This window comes from Pelophylax lessonae (genome assembly GCF_965119305.1).
Source record: "Pelophylax lessonae genome assembly, chromosome: 7".
Lineage (NCBI taxonomy): Eukaryota > Metazoa > Chordata > Amphibia > Anura > Ranidae > Pelophylax > Pelophylax lessonae.
The window spans coordinates 295,787,852-295,806,772 of NC_138774.1; the positions used below are offsets into that span (position 1 = coordinate 295,787,852).

The window sequence follows — 18,921 nt, forward strand, 5'->3', positions numbered from 1 at the left end:
TAAGGGGGTGGGTTCGCTACACAGAGAGACAGCCGAGGAGTTGTTGAAAACAACGGTCAATGGTTTATTCTTCCAATTTGCTGGAAACAAGTGCAAGCATCCAAACAGCATAAATCAAACAAACATAAAATAAACCCTGGCCACTTGGGGCGTCTACCTTCACAACACAGGAACCTACCTATGGTGTCTGTCCCAACCTACTGCTGGGCAGACACTGCTGGTCATACAGCAGAAAACCAATAGTCTATTTGTTTTTCTTTTCACACAGAAAGAGTCAACACCACCTCACCTTCAGAAGTCTCTCAGCTCACTGCTCTCCTTAACGCAAAAAGCCTCAGGAGGCAGCAATCAGTAGTCATCCTCTGGATAACTTATAGAGGCCTTAATTGCCTCATTCTGAATAGCTGAAGCTTTCCAATGTCCTAAACCTTTCTGGCTACCTCTGCAGCCGACACCTGATAGTAACTGGTGAATTTTCTAAACAAGGTAGAAATGTATCTCCTGTCTGTGACAACACCCACAGATTTACCTGACTTCCTGTCACAATATATTTTCTTTTTATTATTGAACTACAGTGCAGGGAATTGTCTGTAGACCCCTGAGACGGGATTGTTTCTCTCTGTACAACTCCATTTATAACCTTTGTATCATGTTTTTTTTCTGGATTTTTGGTTGATATTCTGTCTTTATCATATAAAATACACCTATGATAAAAATTATACACCCCCCATTTCTTTGTAAGTGGGGGAACTTACACAATCTGCAGGGGATCAAATCATTATTTTCCCCACTGTGTGTATATATATATATATATATATATATATATATATATATATATATCATACTATCTTACAGTATAATAGATAACATCTGTATATAAGCTCCTGTATCCTCCAGACTTTGTATTCATACACACGGGGCAGATTTATGGCCCGGAGATGATGGAATCGAGACGAACGTTTCACAATGGGCATACTGGCAACGCTGACTGGGAACAGAAGCCGGGGAAACGTCTTCAGTTATGTAAAGTTTCCCCGCATGCGATGAAGTATTTATATTGGAGGGATGAGTTATGACAGCGCTGTGTACATTGCTCGTTATTATATATAACCCGGGTAATCCGGCGATTTCACTGATAGGAAGCTGCGGAGGATTAGGGGAAATGACGGCCGAAGTGCTTTAGGTTGATAATGGGTCTCTGCAGACTTTTGTAGAAATCCTAATGATAGGTTTTGTCATATGTGATCGCAGCTTCTCGTGTAAACACTGGATGGTGTTAAAGAGGCAGTCCATCCAAAACTTATATTTTCAGTATACAGTGAGGGGAAAAAAGTATTTGACCCCCCTGCTGATTTTGTATATTTGCCCACTGACAAAGAAATGATCAGTCTATAATTTTAATGGTCGGTTTATTTTACCCAGTAAGAGACAGAATAACAACAAAAATATCCAGAAAAACGCATTTCAAAAAAGTTATAAATTGATTTGCATTTTAATGAGTGAAATAAGTATTTGATCCCCCATACACGATATGAAAAATTGTTCAAACTCATTTTCCAAAAAACGAACACTCGATCGTGAGAGCAAACAATACTCTGACTGTGGAGGGGATTCTGATGTAAGTCGGATTCTGATGCGGACTCTGATGTGAGGGGGACTATGATGTAAAGAGGGACTGTGGCGGGGATTTTAATGTAAGGGGGACTCTGATGTAATTGGGGACTGTGGTGGGGGATTCTGATGTAAGTGGGGACTGTGGTGGGGGGATTCTGATGTAAGGGGGGACTCTGATGTAAGTGGGGACTGTGGTGGGGGGATTATGATGTAAGGGGGGACTCTGATGTAAGTGGGGACTGTGGTGGGGGATTCTGATGTAAGGGGGTCTCTGATGTAAGGGGGACTGTGGTGGGGAATTCTGATGTAAGGGGGGACTCTGATGTAAGTGGGGACTGTGGTGGGGGGATTCTGATGTAAGGGGGGACTTTGGTGTAAGGGGGACTGTGGTGGGGGATTCTGATGTAAGGGGGACTGTGGTGGGGATTCTGATGTAAGGGGGGACTCTGATGTAAGTGGGGATTGTGGTGGGGGATTCTGATGTAAGGGGAGCTCTGATGTAAGGGGGACTGTGGTGGGGAATTCTGATGTAAGTGGGGACTCTGATGTAAGTGGGGACTGTGGTGGGGGATTCTGATGTAAGGGGGGACTCTGATGTAAGTGAGGACTGTGGTGGGGGATTCTGATGTAAGTGGGGACTGTGGTGGAGGATTCTGATGTAAGGGGGGACTCTGATGTAAAGGGGACTGTGGTGGGGATTCTGATGGGGGCTTTCGGCCTGTAATAATCTGTAAACAGTTTGGAGTCCCCTGTATTGGAGGGATAATGGGAAATCCCAGTGTCATCCTCCAACCTATAGGAATTTCCTGTGTAGTGATCAGTGTACCCCATCATACATGGATCTCACCTACTGGGGACCCCACACGTACCCACTTTTAGCTCTGGTCCAAAGAGACTCGGTTCCCCCAGGGAGGTGCAGTTCCACCGGCTGTGCTGGAACTGGTAGCGGCATTCTTCAGTGCCCAGGCGAGCGCCGGTACCGATGGCGATCATGGCATCTGGACGAGCCTCACAGATGCTTCTCTGTCTCGGTGATAAGCCTGGCATTTTCCGGCAGATGATACTAGCGCCGAGAGCCAGCACAGACGATACCCCACTGGAGGAAAGATGGAAGAAAGAGAGGAATGAATGATAACAGGACGCAACTGCCAGGCCGCCTCCAACCGCCTGCCAACATCTCATCAAGCCATTGGCTGTACGGTGATTGCTGGAAGAAAGCGGTCTGTAATTTATACAATGTACCTCTGTCACCTTATACAATGTATCTCTATTGCAGTATACAATGTATCTCTATCACAGTATACAATGTACCTCTATCATAGTATACAATGTACCTCTATCACCTTATACAATGTATCTCTATTACAGTATACTCCGTACCTCTATCACAGTATACAACGTACCTCTATCATAGTATACAATGTATCTCTATCACCTTATACAATGTATCTCTATTACAGTATACAACATACCTCTATCATAGTATACAATGCATCTCTATCATAGTATATGTATCTCTATCATAGTATACAACGTATCTCTATCACAGTATACAACGTACAGTATCTCACCAAAGTAAGTACACCCTTCACATTTTTGGAAATATTTTATTCTATTATTTTCATGTGACAACACTGAAGAAATGACACTTTGCTACAATGTAAAGTAGTGAGTGTACAGCTTGTATAACAGTGTAAATTTGCTGTCCCCTTAAAATAACTCAACACACAGCCATTAATGTCTAAACCGCTGGCAACAAAAGTGAGTACACCCCTAAGTGTAAATATTTTGTGTGGCCGCCATTATTTTCCAGCACTGCCTTAACTCTCTTGGGCATGGAGTTCACCAGAGCTTCACAGGTTGCCACTGGAGTCCTCTTCCCCTCCTCCATGATGACATCACAGAGCTGGTGGATGTTAGAGACCTTGCGCTCCTCCACCTTCTGTTTGAGGAGGCCCCACAGGTGCTCAATAGGGTTTAGGTCTGGAGACATGCTTGGCCAGTCCATCACCTTTACCCTCAGCTTCTTTAGCAAGGTCAGTGGTCGTCTTGGAGGTGTGTTTGGGGTCGTTATGTTGGAATACTGCCCTGTGGCCCAGTCTCTGAAGGGAGGGGATCATGCTCTGCTTCAGTATGTCACAGTACATGTTGGCATTCATGGTTCCCTCAATGAACTGTAGCTCCCTCGCTCATGCAACCCCAGACCATGACACTCCCACCACCATGCTTGACTGTAGGGAAGACACACTTGTCTTTGTACTCCTCACCTGGTTGCCCCCACACACGCCTGACACCATCTGAACCAAATAAGTTTATCTTGGTCTCATCAGACCACAGGAGATGGTTCCAGTAATCCATGTCCTTAGTCTGCTTGTCTTCAGCAAACTGTTTGCAGGCTTTCTTGTGCATCATCTTTAGAAGAGGCTTCCTTCTGGGACGACAGCCATGCAGACCAATTTGATGCAGTGTACGGCGTATGGTCTGAGCACTGACAGGCTGACCCCCCCCCCCCCCTTCAACCTCTTTGCGGCGATCAGCGACTTCTAGCGGGACTGTGATTTTGTGGTGGAGAGTTGGGACACTGACTAACTTTTTGGGGACGCATATAAATAAAAAAATATATATATTTTCTTCATAAATTTATGTCATGTATTCTGCTACATGTTTTTGGTAAGAAAAAATCCCTAATAAGTGTATATTGATGGGTATGTGCAAAAGTTATCGTAGAGTTGGGACACTAACTGATACTTTACTTTTTTAGGGACACATTTAGGGCTCTTTCTCACGGCCGCTCCGTGTGAAAGCTCCGCTGCGGTCCTTTTTTTTTTTTTTTCCACGGAGCGGATGACATTTCTGTCATCCGCTCCGTATGCCCGCATGTCATCCCATCCGTTTGCGGATGATATGCGGACATAATGTAAGTCTATGGGGATTGCGGATGTCATCCGATTTTCCTTCCTTTCCGTTTTTTGAACGGAACAAAAATAGGGTTCTGTTCCGTTCCAAAAAACGGAACAGAACTGACAGGAAGAAAATCGGATGTCAGCAGATGGTATTCCGCTGACATCCGCAATGCCATAGACTTACATTATGTCCACAAATCATCCGCAAAAAAATAGGATGATTTGCGGACATACGGAGCGCCAGTGTGAAAGTGCCCTTAATAAAAATAAAATTTAAAAAAATAATAATTTCTTCATAAATTTAGGTCATTATGTATTCTGCTACATATTTTTGGTAAAACAAAATCCCCCCCCCTCCCCCTGTTTCCGCCGGCTCTCTTGAGAAACAATCTGATGGTGCTGCCTGCTGCTCTCAGAGGCGATCAAAGAGTGGATATTCTTTGATTACCTCTATGGCCTTGGAGGACCGGAGGAACGTCATGACCTCACTTCCGGTCAAGGCTGGAAGTAAACATTTTTTAAAGCGGAAGATCCAAAAAAATTTTTTCTTTTTTCACTCTCTCTTTTGCTTTTACAGGTAAAGAGGAGATTTGGCGTCTTTTTGACCTCAGCTCTCTCCATAAAGAGTACCTGTCATCCTTATTTCTATTACAAGTGGTGTTTACATTCCTTTAATAGGAATAAAAGTGATAAAAAGAAAATTAAGAGGACAGTGTAAAAATTAAAAGTAAAATAAGTTTCACAGAAGCAGAACATGTAAACAAAAAGTGCCAGAAAAAGCCTGGTCTCTTCCCTACTGGTATGTCCTAGGATTGTGGGAGGAAGCCGACAAAAACAGGGAGACCATGCAAACTCCATGCAGACTATAATTTTCTAGTTGGGATTTGAACCAAGGATCCTTGTACTGCAAGGTAGAAGTGCTAACCACTAAGCCACAGGTGTCAAACACAAGGCCCGCGGGCCTAATCTGGACCTCCCGGACATTTTTTGTGGCCCTCACACCTGTCCTGTAGCTGCAGGAGAGCTCCAGTCCTCCTCTGGTCCTCCTGTACTCCTGTACTTTCTGCTTTCCAGCAATGCCTCCAGCTTTATCCTAACAGCAGCACAAGGTAAGGGGGATACACTGTGATGTAAGGAAGGGTGGGGGACTCAACTTCTGATGGTTGAGAGGCTCTTGACGTCTTATGTAAGTGTAGGGGATGCTCTGGACTTCTAGTATTACGGATACAACTGGCCCTTTTGAGGGCAATCATAATGCTGATGCGGCCCACAATAAAATTGGAGTTTGACACCCCTGCACTAAGCCACCGATTTACAAGAAAAAGGGGACATCTCAATGCCATAGGTTTGCAGACCATGCAGAGTTAAGCCTTATCATCTCCCGTGCCAAGCTGGGCAGAGACTAGGCGCAGAGTGGTGGCAGATAACAGGTCATCAAATCCGCTATCGATCCATCCGCAGCCTGCAACTGACCCCCCCCCCCCCCCCAACCAGCAACAACACAAGGGGCCTTTCTCTGCCAGCCCCACAGAACAAAACCTCTGTGTGTTCCACGGCGGGATCAAGCGCTCTGTCACTTAACACTAAAGTCCCATTCTTATTTATTTATTTATCATGGAATAAATGGGATGCTCACAGGGACCGATGAAAGCAAAGGAGCTGACGGAACAAGGGACAGAACAGAGTGAGCTCAGCTATCACTGCTTCTCTGTTCAAGGATCCACAGATACGTACAGGCGTGCCATGTGATGCCCACCAAAAAAAAAGGGGCGATCCCAATCATAACATCAAAATTGACATCACCCGTATACGGGCTACAAAAAGACAATTCTACCCATGCTGTACAAGGACAATACACTGCCAACATGGCCTTACCACTGCACAGGACCATAATACATTCTATGCCCCGCCATTACCCACTGGCCGAGCACCCTATAGCAGTTTTACTGGCACAGGGCAGCCGTGTTACGCAGGATCACGTATACTGTATGTACTTGATCTTGCACTTCTGGGTATCAGGCGCGAGTGTTCGCCGGCTCGCTCCTGCTCTGATTCTACACAGCGGGAGCTGATCAGTGGACCTCGCGGACCCGATGTCCGCCTGCACCCGCCGATCGTTCGTTACATATGTACACAAGGCAAATCGCTGTTCTGTCAGTAGTAGAGTTGCCACCTTTTCTTCAAGCCAAACCCATTTTTTTTTTTTTGAAGGGGGAAACACTGTGGTTTCTGCTCACCAAACCTCCCACTTACATCAGAATTCCCAGCATTCCCCCTTAGTTTAGGGTTCCCAAAGCCCCTCTTACATCAGAGTCCACAGGGCACCCCTTACATCTGAGTCCCCCTTACCTTAGTGTACTCACTCGCTTTGAGGCAGGAGAGAGAAGGGAGGGAGATGGGAGACTTCAGTCACAGACAATGGATGGTGAGCTCACTCACCTGAGGATGGAAGCTCAGGCATCAACACCTTTTATCCACAATGTACCTGCCGGGTGCTGAGCTTCACACTTCCAGCCCACACATCCCCTTCCTGAGGCACAGAATGTGGGGGATTGGAGTGTGGGTGGGCAGACAGAGGGGAAAGGGCAAGAGGAGGAGCAGATCAAGCCCTCTCTCCTGTCCATGTATGGGGGTGGGGCCTGTGCGCACACCTATGCATGCAGTGGTTGTGGTTACTTGGGGAGCCATAGTTCATTCTGAATATTGTGTCTGGGTTTCAGGTGGTCTCAAACCCAGACACAAAATTCAAAACCTGGACTTTCCGAGTGAATCCCCGGCAGGTGGCAACCCTAGTCAGTAGGGAAGGTATGGATCCTCTGTCTCTGCAAAGCAGGATCACGGATCAATGCTTTCCCCTAGTAAATGCACCTCCCCCATACAGTAAGAAAACACTGGCTAGGCACACAGTGAACTCTTTTATCGTCCCTCCCCGATGTTTAACCCCTTCCCAGCCAGTGTCATTAGTACAGTGACAGTGCATATTTTTAGCACTGATCACTGTATTAGTGTCACTGGTCCCCAAAAAGTGTCATTTAGTGTCCTGACTGTCCGCTGTAATATTGAGACGACCCTCCCTGTGGCTACACAAAGGAGCGCAGGATCTTGCAGAGGAGTTCTGTCGTGTTCTCTGCTGCGGACTGCTGAGAGGGGGAAGAGGCGCTGAGACTAGCCTCCTTGTGGCTGCACAGAGAAACGCAGGATCTTGCAGAGGAGTTTTGTCGTCCTCTCTGCTGTGGACTGCTGAGAGGGGGAAGAGGCGCTGAGACGAACCTCCCTGTGGCTGCACAGAGAAGCACAGGATCTTGCAGAGTAGTTCTGTCGTTTTCTCTGCTGCGGACTGCTGAGAGAGGGAAGAGGCGCTGAGACGAGCCTCTCTGTGGCTGCACAGAGAAGCGCAGGATCTTGAACAGCACTTCTGCTCTCCTCTCTACTGCGGACTGCTGAGAGGGGGAAGAGGCGCAGAGGCAAGCACCTCTGTGGGTGCACAGAGAAGCGCAGGATCTTGCAGAGGAGTTCTGTCCTCCTCTCTGCTGCGGACTGCTGAGAGGGGGAAGAGGCACAGAGACGAGCCTCTCTGTGGCTGCACAGAGAAGCGCAGGATCTTGAACAGCACTTCTGCTCTCCTCTCTGCTGCGGACTGCTGAGAGGGGGGAAGAGGTGCAGAGACAAGCCCCTCTGTGGCTGCACAGAGAAGCGCAGGATCTTGCAGAGGAGTTCTGTCCTCCTCTCTGCTGCTGACTGCTGAGAAAAGTTTGGGATGGAAATTAGGGGGTGCCTCAGCAGCAGGAGAGGTGTGAGGGCCACATGAAAAGGCCTTTGGTTTGACACGTGTGCTACATCACTAACGTGACCATACCTCTGTACAGGACCATAATACATTCTATGCCATCATAGGTGTGCGCAGCCTATAGCATTAGGGTGTGCACCCCAAAGCTTAAACACACATGCCTTTCTCTGCAGCTGCACTGGACAGCGAATGAATGGGAAGTGCTCTGTGCTGAGCAGTTTTCTGTTCATTCACAAACTGAAGCATAGTAAACACAGTTTACTAGGCTTTAGTTATGAATGAACACAGTGAGTGAGTGAGTGTGTTCATTTAGAAAAGGAAGGCTCTTGTAAATGACATGTTTACTTGCCCCTCCCCACACTATCCATCCTGAAACATCCCCCACAGCAGCTGGGGGAGTGAAGGAAGCCAGTAGCACTGCAGGGAGGCCCAGGCAGTAGGGGGAATCGGCAGTGCATGTGGTGATTAGGGTGTGCCCAAGCACACGCCTATGTATGCCATACTATACAAGGAAGCCACACCACCAGCATGACCTACATAGACTGAAAAATTGATGGACGGTACAGGCAAGAGGAGGGACATCAATGGTGTTCCAATGAGACCTGGAGATTGAAAAGCCAACACTTCCTCAAAGGTATATTTGAGTATATGACTACCTGAAATAGGGTGGGGCTAGTATTAGCAATGGGCAGGGCTTGAGGTGGTAGGCAGTTCTTAATATAACCAGCAACTGTTATATCTCTTTTTTTTATAGATATAACACATGGATCAAATTCACATGAAATACCATAGACCCTTGTTACATACAATTCTGTTCAGTTCCATACAGACATGGAACCAGTGACTGGAGATGACGGTGATGCATCTCATTGCCACACAACTCCCAATAGCATCAAACCTAAGGATATGACCTACCGATCCATCCAAAGACATAAAGGCCAAACACCCAACCACCTACGATACATTACAGCCAACCACCTACATTACATTACAGCCAACCACCTACGATACATTACAGCCAACCACCTACAATACATTACAGCCAACCACCTACGATACATTACAGCCAACCACCTACGATACATTACAGCCAACCACCTACGATACATTACAGCCAACCACCTACGATACATTACAGCCAACCACCTACAATACATTACAGCCAACCACCTACGATACATTACACCCAACAACCAGTGAGTTTTAAGTGTTTACATTGACACCAAGGAACCGACTAATTTAATATTTGCAGCTTATCGTAGTAAAGGTGATTAAGCAGGAATGCTAATTTATCATAAATCAGAACATCGCTGAGGCCTCACCCACATCCCACGCATTAGTTTGCCTTTGTGTCTAGTAGAACTTGTCTGAGACATTCAGTCAGCCATGTCTCTCTTTAACACACCAAGCCAAGAAGTATGAGTAAGACCCAGTTTTTCTGTATGGTCATGCAAAGAACGGAAAAATTGTTGCTCCTTGGTTCTCTTCACCCAGAGCTTCCTATTAACATAAACCTTCATGTTGCTTTCTGTTTTGTTCCCCATTAATATTTCAACAGCCAAACTAAACTAACTCTGTACAATGTATGCCTTTATAACCTCAGCCTGGAAAGTAAAATAGGTTGAGGGCCACAAGGACTCTCTTTCTGGCACTGTATGCCTGAGAAGTGATATCTTTCCTCTTTGCGGCTCTAGAGCAGTAGTTCTCAACCACTTGGCCGTGGCTCACTACCAGGCCAAAGCCTGCCTCCCCCCACCTATAGATCCCTTAACCTCCTATAGTACCTCCCAGTTCACATAGTGCCACCTTCTATAGTTGTCCACCATGCCCCTCACACTCACATTGTGCCCCCCACAACCTCCCACAATGCCCCAACTTCAAACAGTGACCCACAGGGGCACTGTGGGACAATGTTGGAGGTTGAGGGCACTGTGGGACAATGTTAGAGGATGAGGACAATGTTGGAGGTTGAGAGCACTGTTGGAAAATAGTGAAGGTTGAGGGGACTGTGGGAAAATGTTAGAGGTTGAGGGCGCCGTGGGACAATGTTGGAAGTTCAGGGCACTGTGGGACAATATTGGAGGTTGAGAGCCCTGTGGGAAAATATTGAAGGTTGAGGGGACTGTGGGAAAATGTTGAAGGTTGAGGGGACTGTGGGAAAATGTTGAAGGTTGAGGGCACCGTGGGACAATGTTAGAGGTTGAGGGCACCGTGGGACAATGTTGGAAGTTCAGGGCACTGTGTGACAATATTGGAGGTTGAGGGTACTGTCAGACAATGTTGAAGGTTGAGGGCACTGTCAGACAATGTTGAAGGTTGAGGGCACTGTCGGACAATGTTGGAGGTTGAGTGCACTGTGTGACAATGTTGGAGGTTGAGTGCACTGTGGGACAGTGTTGGAGGTTAAGGGCACAGTGGGACAATGTTGAAGGTTTGGGGCATTGTGGAGGGCTGGAGGCTCTGCAGCATGCTCGGGGGCACTGCAGGGATGAGGAAGTGTATGGGATCTCTCTAAGAGGCCAAATGGGAGGGGCCAGGGGCCAATCCAAAGAGGGGCCCTACCTGAGGATGAGAAAATGTATCAGGTCTCTCTAAGAGGCCAAATGGGAGGAGCCAGGGGCCTGATCCTGAGAAGGACAGCACCTGAGGATGAGGAAGTGTTTTGGGTCTCTCTAGGAGGCAAAATAAGAGGAAGCAGGGGCTTAGCCCTGAGATGAACCCCACCTAAGGATGAGGAAGTGTATGGGGTCTCTCTAGGAGGCCAAATAATAGGAGCCAGGGGCTTAGCCCTGAGATGGGCCCCACCCGAGGATGAGGAAGTGTATGGGGTCTCTCTGAGATGTCAAACAGGAGGAGCAAGGGGTCTAGTCCTGAGATGGGCCCCACCTGAGGATGAAGAAGTGTTTGGGGGCTCTCTAGGAGGCCAAATAAGAGGAGCCAGGGGCTTAGCCCTGAGATGGGCTCCACCTGTTAATGAGGAAGTGTACGGGGTCCTCTGAGAGGCCAAACAGGAGAAGCCAGGGGCCTAGTCCTGAGATGGGCCCACCTGATGAGGAGGAAGTGTATGGGGTCTCTCTGAGAGGCCAATTGAGAGAGGCCAAGGACCTAGTCCTGAGATGGGCCACACCTGAGGATGAGGAAGTGTATGGGGTCTCTCTGAGATGCCAAACAGGAGAAGCCAGGGAACTAGTCCTGAGATGGGCCCCACCAGAGGATGAGGAAGTGTATGGGGTCTCTCTAAAAGGCCAAATGGGAGGAGCCAGGGGCTTAGTCCTGAGATGGGCCCCACCTGAGGATGAGGAAGTGTATGGGGTCTCTCTAAGAGGCCAAACAGGAGGAGCCAGGGGCCTAGTCCTGAGATGGGCCCCACCTGAGGATGAGGAAGTGTATGGGGTCTCTCTGAGATGCCAAACAGGAGGAGCAAGGGGACTAGTCCTGAGATGGGCCCCACCTGAGGATGAGGAAGTGTATGGGGTCTCTCTGAGATGCCAAACAGGAGGAGCACGGGGACTAGTCCTGAGATGGGCCCCACCTGAGGAAGTATATGGGGTCTCTCTAGGAGGCCAAAAAGAGGAGCCTGGGGCCTAGTTCCCATTCTCCTACTCCCCCCCCCTCCACTCAGAGGGTCCAAAAACACAGTAACAATACTCAAATATTTTTTCAGTGACAGAAGCCAAAGAGGGGTGAATCTCCCCAATGGTGCCACAGACAGCAATAAAAACTTGACAGGGGGTCTAGCCCCTCCCCATGCTATCTTATCTACAATGTAACAACTGTCCGCTCACATATACACTCACCAGCCACTTTATTAGGTCCACCTTGCTAGTAGCAGGTTGGACCCCCTTTTGCCGTTATTCTTCGTGGCATAGATACATAGTTGCCAACATTTGAAAAAGATTTCCAGGGACACTTTGCAGCACAGCTATTAATTACTTACCACACCCACTTCCCTGAAGCCCCGCCCGCTCTGCATAATTAATCTCCGCCTACTTATCAGATTATAGGGTCTACTTCATAAAGAGAGAATTACAGGAAATTGAAAAGGGAATTGAAAACTTGAGGCCAAAGTAGCAGAGTTGGAATAATTCTCCCATTCAGCTGCACTACTTCTGCCTAATGTTTAAAATTCTCATCACAATTCCCTGCAATTCTAAAGTGTCAGCTTGTCGGAAGGTGCTCTGCCTCCCCCTGCTGGCGGATTTCGGAAAGTGCACCATGCTGACACCCTGGCTCCGGTGACACGTTAAATTTGCGACAGACGGGAAGAGTGAGCAGGCACCGAGAGAGAGAGACAACCTGCTGCCAGAACTACAACACATAGCTGGGGTGAGAGCGACACTGTGTGGAACAAAATGTAAAAAAAAAATATATATTTTTTTTTTTTTAATGATTTACATTGTCCCTGATTAACAGGGACAGTGTAAATTACCCGGGACAGGCTCCTATTTGCCGGGATTGTCCCGGGAAAAACGGGACAGTTGGCAGGTATGTAGATACAACAAGGTGTTGGAAACATTCCTCAGAGATTTTGCTCCTTAGTGACATGATGGCATCACACAGTTGCTGCAGATTTGTCAACTGTACATCCATGATGCCAATCTCCACCACATCCCAAAGGGGCTCTATTGGATGAGATGTGGTGAGTGTGGAGGCCATTGGAAGACAGTGACCTCATTGTCATGGTGAAGAAATCAGTAGTGAGATGATTGGAGTTTTGTGACATGGTGCATTATCCTGCTGGAAGGAGCAATCAGAAGATGGGAACACTGAAGTCATAAAGGGATGGACATGGTCAGCAGCAATACTCAGGTAGGCTGTGACGTTTAAACCATGCTCAATTGGTACTAAGGGACCCAAAGTGTGCCAAGAAAATATCCCCCCCACCATTACACCACCAGCCTGAACCGTTGATACAAGGCAGGATGGATCCATGTGCCAAATTCTGACCCTCCCATCTGAATATCGCAGCTGAAATCCAGACTCATCAGACCAGGCAACGTTTTTCCAATCTTCTATTGTCCAATTTTGGTGAACCTGTGCCAATTGTAGCCTCAGTTTCCTGTTCTTAGCTGACAGGAGTGGCACCCGGTGTGGTCTTCTGCTGCTGTAGCCGATCTTCCTCAAGGTTGGATGTGTTGTGCGTTCAGAGATGATATTCTGCATACCTTGGATGTAATGAGTGGTATTTGAGTAACTGTTGCCTTTCTATCATCGGGAACCAGTCTGCCCATTCTCCTATGACATCAACAAGACATTTTCCTCCACACAACTGCCGCTCACTGGATATTTTCTCTTTTCCCCACCATTCTCTGTAATCCCCAGAGATGGTTGTGTGTGAAAATCCCAGAAATACTCAGACCAGCCCATCTGCCACCAACAACCATGCCACGTTCAAACTCACTTCAATCCCCTTTCTTCCCTATTCTAATGCTCAGTTTGAATTTCAGCAAGTCATCTTCACCACGTCTAGATGCCTAAATGCATTGAGTTGCTGCCATGTGATTGGCTGATTGTCAATTTGTGTTACCAAGCAATTGAACAGGTGTACTTAATAAAGTGGCCGGTGAGTGTACATTAATGCAGAGCACAGCGCCGTACAGAGCGATAACCCCGGGGACACCCAGCCAAGGACTTCACCACATCAGCAGAGCCGGGGAACCTGCAGACGTAGGCGGGATGGAGGGTGAGGGAGGGGGGGGTAGGGACCAGCTGTGCCAGGAGGAGAGGACAGCAGCTGCCAGACTTTTTGCATTCTTTGAGAACAATCTGCTCTTCCCTGCAGGCTCAGCACACGGAGCCGGGAGGAATGAAAACTATGAGCGCAGCACAGAGACGGCCTGATTTACCGTTGCCGTAGAAACTGGTGTGTTTGTTTGGCCCGCTCGCTTAATGGGAGGTGCCAGGCGGCGTTTCATCACGGGCACATCACTGGCAGTCGCTGCGCTGGCTGTATGGGCCAACCCCCCCGGGCATGGCGCGCCCTGCTCGCGTTACTCAGAATTTCTAAAGGTACTAGAGTTCGTCTGAAACACCGACAGAACACTCCACATTAAACCCCAAGAATAAAAATTTGACTCTCCCCAGCAATAAAAACTGGACGAAGGGCCTAAACCCCTTTCAAAAAAATAAAATTATATATTTTACCCACTTGTCTACCAAGGTACGTTTGTGAGCTTGATCTAACCGCCAAGCTGTTTATAAATGCTACTGCCTGCTTTAAGGGCTTTCTGAGAAAAAAAGCGATTTGGACGGCAAGCAACCAGATCGATCCCTGTTTGGCTCTCAAAGTTCACCCCCACAGCGGCACACATGGGAAACTGCTTGTACAGTGAGTGCCGGAGGACCTTAGGGAACGTCCATTCCCTGATCCCTCCTGCAATGAATGACCCAATACTCTGTCCAAGGACCTGTCACCTGCCCAAGTTATCACATAGAGGGCTTGTTAGCCCCCTTGTGATAGCATGGGCAGGTGTCAGATCCTAAAAGACCTGTCTCCATAATGAGGACTGTTAACCTTCCGAAATGATCACATAGGGGGCTTGATAGCTCTCATGTGATAGCATGGGCAGGTGAAAGGTCCTAATAGATCCCTGATGTCTCCATAAAGAGATCCTGTCACCTGCCCAAGTTATCACATAGGGGGCTTGATAGCTCTCTTGTGATAGCATGGGCAGGTGACAGGTCCTAATAGATCCCTGATGTCTCCATAATGAGATCCTGTCACCTGCCCAAGTTATCACATAGGGGGTTGAGAGCTCCCTTGTAATAGCATGGGCAGGTGACAGGTCCTAAAAGACCCCTGATGTCTCCATAAAGAGAACCTGTTACCTGCCCAAGTTATCACATAGGGGGCTTGATAGCTCCCTTGTGATAGCATGGGCAAGTGACAAGTCCTATTAGACCTCTGATGTTTCCATAATGAGGATCTGTAACCTACCCAAGTTATCACATAGAGGGCTTGTTAGCCCCCTTGTGATGGCATGGGCAGGTGACAGGTCCTAATAGACCCTTGATGTCTCCATTAACAGAACCTGTCACCTGCCGAAGTTATCACACAGGAGGCTTGATATCTCCCTTGTGATAGCATAGGCAGGTGACAGGTCCTAATAGACTCCTGATGTCTCTATAAAGAGGACCTGTCATCTGCAATGCTGTCACATAGAGGGCTTGTTAGCCCCCTTGTGAAAGTATGGACAGGTCCTAATAGACTCCTGATGTCTCCATAAAGAGGACCTGTGTCCTGCCCATGCTATCATCTAGGGGGCTTCTTAGCCCCTTTGCGATAGCATGGGCAGGTGACAGGTCCTAATAGACCCCAATCAAGTGATCCTCCACTGTCAAATGGCGATCCACCTCCATCGCCCTCAGTGACGCCCTCAGTTGAAGTCCGTGATGACGAAACGCGTCATGGCGTGAGCACGCGGCTACCAAGGCAACCCTGCACAGCGTTCTAGCGTCTGACGTCACGCTGTCGATTACGGCCGTAGAACCGGGAAGTCAGCTACAGAGGCACCCGGTCCTTGCGGCGCGGTGGAGGCAGGGTCTGTGGCGGGAGAAGCAGGGGAATTCCTTCGGTACACCTACATGCCTGTAATTTCTTATCCCATGTGAGTGCAAATTTTTTATCAATAAATGTTTCTGTGTGGTACATATTACGCTATGGGCCCCCTTGTTTTCATTGCATGGGATCATAATATGTGGAATCGCTGATCCATATTGACAAGCTTATGCCAGGACCTGGAGGTGGTTTGCCATTTGACAGTGGAGGATCACTTGATTGGGTTAAAGCTCTTGATCCTTGCAATAAGGGTACGTTTTTAATACCTAGGGGGAGCAGGGCGGTGTGGTGAAGGCTCTTGGTGGTGTTTTGGAGAATAGAGGAAGATCTGTCTTGAGACTATTCCACTACTATCCTATTTTCCCATTGCTGTGAAAAAGAGACTTGCATTACAGATTGTTGCTTGTTGATTTGCCAAACAGGACACTTATGCTGATTAATCAATATCATACCTGATTATATTCATTTATTTTCGTATTATTGACATATTCAGGTCTCTTGGAAACAAGAGTATAATTAGCGCTGCTAGTGCATATGTAGGCTTAGTTTATATACGCACTTTTTTGGATATTATTTGATGGTATAGCAGCAGCTTTTTTTGAATATTGAGTGTGATTTACTAATAGTTTTGTTCATCCTTAAGTGGCAATTTTCATTTGCTTGTGATTGCATAACACCTGAGCGCTGAGTGGGTGGGACAGGACTTGGGTCCTGATTTTGCTCCTTTACTTGTTGATATGAATAAACATGAACACAAGACGGATTACAGGGAGAGAGAGTATGAAAGTCAATGTAAGGGTTACAGGGAGGGTTAGTGTTGTGAAGGTTAGGGTAAGGGTTTGGGTTATGGGGAGAATATATATTATTAAACATTATATATATATATATATATATATATATATATATATATATATATTTTTAGGAGGGGGCGCATGCGTGCATCTTCCAGGATGGCCGCATGAACAGGGAGCTGTTCACCTAGCTGACCACCTTAGGCCTCTCGCAGCGGCCCTGATCTGGCGGATCGGGGGCCCTAACTTGGCAGACCCCCCTAGCTCCCATAGATGGCAGGAGGCAGCTATCAGCGAGACTGTTCCCGAGCCCCACCCACCACACGATCGTCGGTAGCCTCCAACAAAATGGCGGCGGCCACAACAAAATCACGTGGCGCCGGAGCCTCGGGGACCTCAATGCAGGCGGGTATGCCTTCACAGTACCATGGACCGCAGTCGGCAGTGAGTACATCCCCCCTACAGCAGCAGTCAACAGCCTCCACTAAGTCCCTAATAGACAGGACATTAGAAGATTTACTGTCTTCTCAGCCTCTGCAGTCTCCGGCCTGTTCCCTGAAGATGGAGACCGCCAAACTCTGTTTGCAAAATTCTCAGACCTCCTGGAGCAGCGCCTAACTAGGGCAGTGCAGCAGATCACTACCATCATCAAGGCTGACTTGCAGGGGTTTGGGACCAGGATTCAGTCTGTTGAACAGAAGCTGGAAACCACTATAGCCCGCACAAATCAGAATACTGCTTGTATTGAAACCTTGCAACAGCAGCTTGAGCAAGCACTTGCCGAAATAGATGATTTGGAGAACAGATCTTGCAGGTATAATTTTCGCATTCAGGGCCTACCTAAATCTGTGAAAGATGTGGAAACTGCAGTACACACCGTCTGGATCTGGATAGGGCTCATCAAGCTCTCCAACCTTTGCAACCTGACGGGCCTCCACGTGATATCATTGTAAAGCCCCTCTATTATAAAACCAAGGAACCAGTCATGCAAAAATCTAGGGAGCTGTCATCCCTTTCCATCATGGGGCACACAGTGTTCAGAGACATTTCCCCTTTTACAGCCCAGAACGCAGATCATTAAAACCCCTTTTACAGGTTCTAAAACGCAAATCCCTCAAATAAAGATGGGCTTTTGTCTGTCGTTCACCCTCGCTAATCGACAGTACTCCTTTTCCACATTTAAGGAAGGCGAAGACTTGTTGCTGCGGCTGGGTCTGATCTCCAGAGATAGCTTGTCACCTTAGTCTCCCTCTCGCCGGTGCTGTAATCAGGATGAGGATCTGGCTCATCCCATCTCCCCTTATTGTGGCTTCCAGCTACGGGCAGCCGTCCTGCTTCCACTAGACTGCCTTGAAGCCCTCAATGAGCCTTCCCATCACGGAGAGAGAGTAATATTCCTCCATGGTTATCATTCAACCCTCCTTTTACCGCTGGACCTGTGTGTCCCATATGGGCCCTGTATACTAAGCTTCTTGGGACATATTGTTGTTAACATGACAATTCACTTCTCCTTGTGTTATTGTTCCTCAAACTATATGCTCTAGAGGCAGGGGGACCTGTGGGTGCATTCCCTCTTGGGCTTATTTTGGCCCGGATGGGTTTTGCCCTCTCCGGTTCCGAGTATAAAATCTGTTCGCTAGCAAAATGAATAGATGTTTTAGATATTATTAGTTTCATCATGTTTTTGTTATTACTTCCTGAGATCCTTTGCTGTTTCCTTTTTTTTTTTTTTTTCATAGCTTGGGTCTTGTCTGGTTGCCATACACCCTCTCTCGAGTCAGAATCCTGTATTTGCAGGCTTGTGGCCCGACTACTGCACCCGAAGGATCGTGGAGCACCGAACTTTCACCCTAACCTGGGTGATCCTCCATATCCCTAGGTTATGGTTTGTGTTTCTATATTCTGTCTTGACTTTCCTATCTGCTTCTTTTTCTAACGCTCTTTTCCTTTCTTTTCTGAGACCTAGGCTTCGGTGGGCCTGGTTTTCCTCGCATCTGAATGTTGGTGGACCGTGTTTGCTTGGGTGATGAGGTGAGTGATGCTACTGGTAATGGAAATGCCACCTGGGAATCATAAGTAACACGGTGGGTCTTCAGCGACTTCTTGTAGGGTTGTATCACACAACACGGGGCCTTAATTCTCCCGATAAACGCCGTAAGGCCTTCCACCACTATTATTCGCAGCATGCAGATATTTTGCTCTTACAAGAGACCCATTTTCGTCACTCATACCGGCCATCTTTTTTGCACAAACTGTATCCTGTATTTT

The 18,921-nt window shown here is 47.5% G+C and overlaps 1 protein-coding gene across 2 annotated transcripts in view; it reads right to left on the reverse strand.

The window, feature by feature from the left end:
• LOC309560031 (protein Wnt-7b-like) overlaps window positions 1–18,921 on the reverse strand; it is a 152,022-nt gene that overhangs the window by 123,049 nt on the left and 10,052 nt on the right. For both annotated transcript variants that reach the window (XM_082263533.1, XM_082263534.1), the window contains one exon: window positions 2,484–2,710. In XM_082263533.1, coding sequence (XP_082119659.1) covers window positions 2,484–2,710 — 227 coding nt within the window. The remainder of the gene's footprint in view (window positions 1–2,483; window positions 2,711–18,921) is intronic.